The following is a 6,122-nucleotide window of genomic DNA, read 5'->3' as shown; positions in this document are numbered from 1 at the left end:
GGATTTCTAAAGAAACAACTACTGTGTTTTAAAACCTATGGAACACAATTAGACAAAAGAAGAACGAGCTCACTGGCAGTTTTCAGTCTGTTAATGTCCTTCTGTCTGGGGGGTCCATGGGTCAAAGTTCAACACGGGTCCACGTTCATTTAGGCTAATTGGGGTTTCGTGCCCTGAACATGTAATGTAACCCAAACCCTGACCAGCGTTTTGACGCCATACAGCCTCCTTTTCTAGCTGGTAATCCACACCGGACTTTACCTGCTTCTAAAGGTCCATTTCTCACATTAAACGTGTCAGACATCCAAGTCAGAGTCACTGTCGGTCACTGAGAGAAGGGTTTCTCTATCTGCGCGCTCCCCGCTCCCGTCCGGACTGCACTCTCCACCGCTAAGTGCGCGTGCACCCTCTGGACACATCCGGTGTAACTGCAACCTGTAAAAGAAGAAAATAGACAATTTTAGAAAGAAATAAAACTTACGGCTAAACATCAAATTAATGGCTAAAATGGATCTAAAGCGTTAAAATAGATCTAGTATAACGCGTCTTTTTAGCCTGCGTGCGCGTTATACAATTTACACCTATTAATGCAGGTTTTTGCCTTCACAAATAGAATGACTGAACCACACATTGACCCTGAAGTAAATTACAGTGAGAATAAAGTGAATAAATATCGACCAGGTCACACTGACAGAAAGAAAACAAAAACTTCAGGCTGAATGGCCGCGCGTTTACGCATGAATGCCTTTTTACGCAAGACCTTGGCTGCCTGAGCAGAAGATATTGCTTCAAAGAAAGAGTGAAAGAGAGGGTCAAGCGAGCAATGAATAAAGAGAGTCACGAAGATCTGGACAGATCGATTTCCCTTTAAGAATATTTTTATGTTATACTAAAAAATAAAGCTGTAAGCAGTTATTGACTTCATCGTTAACACTACTTCTAGACTGTAAAGTGCACATTTTGTCCTGTTCCCTTTTGTCAACTGCAAAACTCAACTAAAAACTTGTTTCAAATCAAAGTCACTGACCTATTTTTGGCTGCTGCTGCCCGGTCTCTCTGTCTCCGGTTTTTAAACCAGTTCCCAACTTGAGTCGGTGTCAGACCAGTGGCGTGCGCCAACTCTCGCTTCTTCCCTGGGTTCGGGTACGGGTCCTGCAGGTACCACTCTCTCAGAAGCCCCCGTGTGCGCTCTTTGAAGCAATGAGTCTTCTGTTCTCCGTCCCATATCGTCCTCGGTAAGGGAAACTTCTTCCTCACGCGATACTTGTCCACCGGTCCGAGCGGCCGTCCCCGGAGCTTCTCTGCCTCTCGGTAGTGAGCTTCGAGCCACAGCGCCTGCAGCTTACCGTGAGAGGCGCGCGTAAAACGGTGCGTCTCCAGGATGTGATACAGTTCGCGGAAACTTCCCGTGTGATAGGCCACCACGGCTCGAGCCCGCTGCACGGACTCGTGCTCTAAAATCGAGTCGCGACCGTCCGTGGTCACCGGGAGGGACCAGAGGAAACGGGCCAGCCGCTCGATGTCTCCGGTCTCCTCCAGGGTCTCGCACACGCTCGCGATCTGCGCCGCCGAGAAACAGAGCCCTGGAAGAGCCAAAGGAGGGCACGCGGAAGGTGGATCCTCCGGGGTTCGGGAACGTGACAGAACAGGAGGCCCATCCGAGAAGTGCGGCAGGAGGAGACGGGAGACCGAGAAAAAGTCGAGCTGCGATCTGAAAACCATCTGGGCAACAGGGTAAAGCCAGAAAGACGAGGAAGTGTGTTTCACAAAAAGTCAGAGAAATCTGCTGAAGTCTGACTCTTTACCTCACCTGGGAGTCAGGGAGGGACGCTCAGTCTGACTCCTCATTGGACACCCCGGAGCTGATGCGGGGTTGTCATGGCAGCGCTGTCAATCAAACACAGAGGATTTATCCCCCTCCAACTTACATATAAAGCTGGACCCAGAAGTCCCGTATGAACGGCCTTTCTAACAGGAAACAGTTTGACCGAAATAAATTAATAATCCATAACTAAACTGTACTCTGAACAGATTAAACCTGTACCTGTTCAGACGTTCAGGCAGTAAATTGAAATCTGTTACAAACACCTTCAACAATGTTTTATTTCAACAAGTAACCTGTTAAAATAATACCTGGTTATGTGTCAGAAAAACTCTACATTTCTTTCTATCATGTTGTTGTGGGCAGATTTTTTTCTACGTCCCATTAACATCAAAACAATGTGGAAAACAACTTCTATTTCAAAACACCATGGGCTGTTAAAGAGGACAGAAAACAGGTAAATATGCAGAATAACAGTCTAGGAAACAACAGATAAGAGAAAGGCCACAAGGCCTCTGGAGCAGTCAGACAAATGATGATGATCAAGATGGAAAGAGTAGCAGCATTTGTAGAGTATTTGGAGATGATCTTTTGACAAACCTGAACTGAAGTGACCTAACTGTCTGCGATCAACTAAATCTCATAACATCTCTGTTCCTGCCGGTAAGCTGTTTGCATCATTAATAGCAGTAATGTGGTTGAACCGGACTGATCAGAAATCTCACCCAGACCTAAAAGAGCATGATTCTGTCAGTGGTCTCCCATCACTCTAATCATTTTTCTAGTTTCTAATATCCATAAGTTCAGAGATAAACTGGGCTGAGGCTCAATTCTGTTAACATGGATTAGCATGAGGCCTATACACACAGCTAACATTAGTCTGGAGCTCCATATCCAATCAACATTAACGTTTTGGCTGCTCTGGGCCATATGGTTTGGAGTGTGGCACCTTTTGTGCAGCGGAGTGTGTGTGTGTGTGTGTGTGTGTGTGTATGTATGTGTGCGTGTATGGGAAGCTTATGTTAAATATTAATATAACGTAAACATTTTTGTCTCACCAAACAAAAAAAATCTTTCACCAAAACAGCAAACAAACATTTCCACCTTTATGTCACCCCAGTGAATGCAATTTTGTCACACACACATTCACCTCCTCCAAATGCCCCTTTGCAAATGTGCTGGGTGTGAAAAAGGGGGTCACCCAGCTTAAAAAGGTTAATGCCAATTACCCCAGACAGACAGATGTCCCCTACATGGTGGTGTGAGAAGCTGTGTGCCAGTTTTTCAACCCAGATGATGCATATGGTTCCAGCTTGTGAGGGTAAGTCCTAAATCAAATCAAATCAAATAAGCTTTCAATCATAATAATAACAAAAAATGTTATAATTAAATGTATCTATAACATTTCTAAAAATCAACAATCACAACGTGCTTTAAAAAACAGAAAACAATAAGAAAAACTCACCCAGGTGTTACTAAAACATGGCTCCATCTTAAAGTGTCTCAGAAAGTCGTGACAGTGAACCTACATCTACAACTACTGAAAATGAATAAGGCAAACCCCGTTAAACTTACAGCACAACCTAACATGCAATCATGAAAAACAGCTAAACAAAGATTCCGTTTCTGTCCTCCAGACACACATATTTGCACTCAGAAGCACCATCTCCACTTCAGGTACTTGAGTCCATAGAGGATCGCAGCATGTTTTTCTGTGTGTTGTAACACCAGAACAATGGACAAACACACACAACAGTCTCTGAGCGACAGTCATGCTCCTCCAAGCTGAAAAGACTTTCTTCTAGTCGGAGCAGGGAGGACACACCAAATACACTCGAGGGAACATACTCAAGGTTTGTGTGTTGTAGTGATGAAGGGGCGAGTGGTGACAATTAAGATAATTCAGCTACATCTCCTTTCAGCAGCGGAACAATTACCAGGGTGGAGGAGAGAAAGCAGAGCTGGCTAAAAAGAGGTGGATGACACCTCCAGGGTGGCTGGAGGAACACAGTGAGGATGTGAATCTCCTCTGCATCTCCTTATCCCATGTAAACAAAAGCCCTGCTCCTAATTAACCTCTCCACTGACCTCCACAACTTAGCACTGACCTCTTAAGCCCTGAAACTTTAACCCCCTCACCCAGTCTCATGGAGGAGGCCGTGCAGCCCCTGTAAGCTTCCCCCTCGTTAAGCCACTAATCACTTCCTGAGCCCTTGTTGTGCTTTTGTGCTCTTACGAGGCTCCAGGAGAGTCTTGTCCACAATGGTACCTGAAAAAGGAATGGGGTGTGTGTGGGGGGGGGGGCTGTGGCTGAATGAGATGGATGAAAAATAGGACGTGAAGAGACTGAGAGGACAATGCCCTTTCTTCATACTCACCTGACCTCAGACTGTCAGAGTGGCATTTAATTGAGTGTTGAATAGTTAATTAATCAATTAGTTACTTGCCAGAAAAGTAATCTACCACCATTATTACAATTAATTCAACCTTTATGACATTTTGGGAAAGATTACATCTGTTAGATGGTTAGATGATAAAACTGATAACATTGATACTACATTAAATACAAAACTACATTCAGCAGCTTAGTTTAACCAACATCCATTGGCAAGAAAAGGAAAGTGCACTAAGTGTTAAGCTGTTTCTTTAAGTCGTTAAAGAAGGAAAATGCTCCTTCCAGCCTCTTGTTTACTCTTCTCTTTGTTTTATATCAGTGAATTAAACATCTTTGGGTTTTAGACTGTGTCAAATAAAACACAAGATGTCTCTAATTAATCTACAAAGTAAATGAGAGGTTGTCTTCCTCATTAACATTAATTTGTGTGTGGTCACCATTTGACCACATCTTGACCTCTGCCACAGAAAAAGCTGAGGAGGACAGGTAATAACACCTGAGCAGCTAATCCTGTGACTAACCTCCAGCAAACTAATAAAACAGCCGGATGTTAATCCAGTTGTTTTATTGGTGCAGTGGTGGTCCAGCTGTGTTAGTGCTGAAACAGCTGGAGAAGAGTTTTTTTTTTGTTTGTTTTTTTTTTAAACTTGCACAAACATGCACAGTTGTAATCATCCTCATCGCATGACAGATGGGTGGCATAAACATTCAAACGAACAACTCACTGACAGATGAATAAACAAAATAATCAGATCATTTGACTTCTGAGTTTTTCACTTTCTGTGCTGCTGTAAGACTGTAGCTTAGCCCAGCTGGGCCAGATGTAAAGGCAGTAACTATCATCATCCTGTGTGTTAGTCATTTAGCCACTCAGGGTGTTTTTAATTAATAGTTTGAATGAGAACAATACCAGAGGCCAAAAATACAAACAGCTGGAGCCTGAACACATGTCTGGCACACACATGGTCATATTACACACACACACACACACAAATACTGTTACAAATACAAATATCCTGGATTTAAAGTCCATCTTTTGCTGTAAACAGTTGAGTTTGTAAAAAGCACAGACTGGCTCCTTTCAATTTTTGTGTTTTGCAGTGAGTTTGAAAAGGCATTACACCATTCTGGATGAAGCTTATACGAATTTGTGTGTTAATGTAAGTCCACTCTGAAAGTAAGATCTTAACACATTGGCATTTTTTATTCCACATCAAACTTCAGTTTTATGCATGAAACTTATTTTATGTGATGTTTATCATTTGTTTTAGTGGGTTACATTTTAACTTAGCATGTTAATATTTGATGCATTTATGTGTGTGCTATCCTTGTGCTGTCTGGTGTGGTTGGGGGTAATCTGGTCTAATCTGCTGCATGTTAACCTATCTGAGCAGCAAGAGCCAGATTATCCCTCTAACAATGGCCATCCGCTCATCTGCTAAATTACTCCACTCAAAATCATATGCTGAGACACCGAAATATAAAGACACACACACACACACACACACAAACACACACACACCATTCAGGCTTAGATATGCACCCACACAGTTTTCAGGGAGCCATCAGTATATTATATTTCACCTTATAAGAAAATTGCACTCCTTTGAGCTCTTATTTGGAGTGCCGACATCAAATTCAGAAGAGAGAGGGCTTTTAAATACAACTGCCTATAGAACTGTCCAGTCACAACTTCCTGTGCTCAAGGTTACATCCACAAGCAGAAAATCCTTCACAGTGAAAAGACAAGAGTGGGTGGAAGAAAAAGAACTCAAGTGAAAGTGCAGGGGCATGTGGGGAAAAAAAGGCAAGGAGAAAGAGGAGCATGTTCTTCAGTGTGTGGGGGTCAACTGGTTCAGCTGACCTTGAGAGGTAGAGACCATAACCACCACTGGTACTGAACAC

At 43.1% G+C, this 6,122-nt stretch overlaps 1 protein-coding gene across 1 annotated transcript; it reads right to left on the bottom strand.

The window, feature by feature from the left end:
• Positions 1–1,755, bottom strand: six3b (SIX homeobox 3b). Its single transcript, XM_026315771.1, has 2 exons — positions 1,028–1,755; positions 1–435 (listed from the first exon to the last, which is right to left on the bottom strand). Exons 1-2 carry the CDS (start codon positions 1,720–1,722, stop codon positions 297–299), a joined length of 834 nt encoding a protein of 277 aa, XP_026171556.1. The 5' UTR covers positions 1,723–1,755; the 3' UTR covers positions 1–296.
• Between the last annotated feature and the right edge of the window lie 4,367 nt (positions 1,756–6,122).

This window comes from Mastacembelus armatus, chromosome 19, assembly GCF_900324485.2.
Source record: "Mastacembelus armatus chromosome 19, fMasArm1.2, whole genome shotgun sequence".
NCBI lineage: Eukaryota > Metazoa > Chordata > Actinopteri > Synbranchiformes > Mastacembelidae > Mastacembelus > Mastacembelus armatus.
This window is presented reverse-complemented; position numbering and strand designations above follow the sequence as displayed.

What these genes read in the sequence shown, in the direction of transcription:
- six3b (XM_026315771.1), bottom strand. Translation starts at nt 1,722, where the DNA reads ATGGTTTTCAGATCGCAGCTCGACTTTTTCTCGGTCTCCCGTCTCCTC. An exon ending in GCAGCAGCAGCCAAAAATAG is followed by an intron (nt 436 to 1,027) that starts GTCAGTGACTTT and finishes CTTCTTTTACAG; the next exon opens with GTTGCAGTTACACCGGATGT.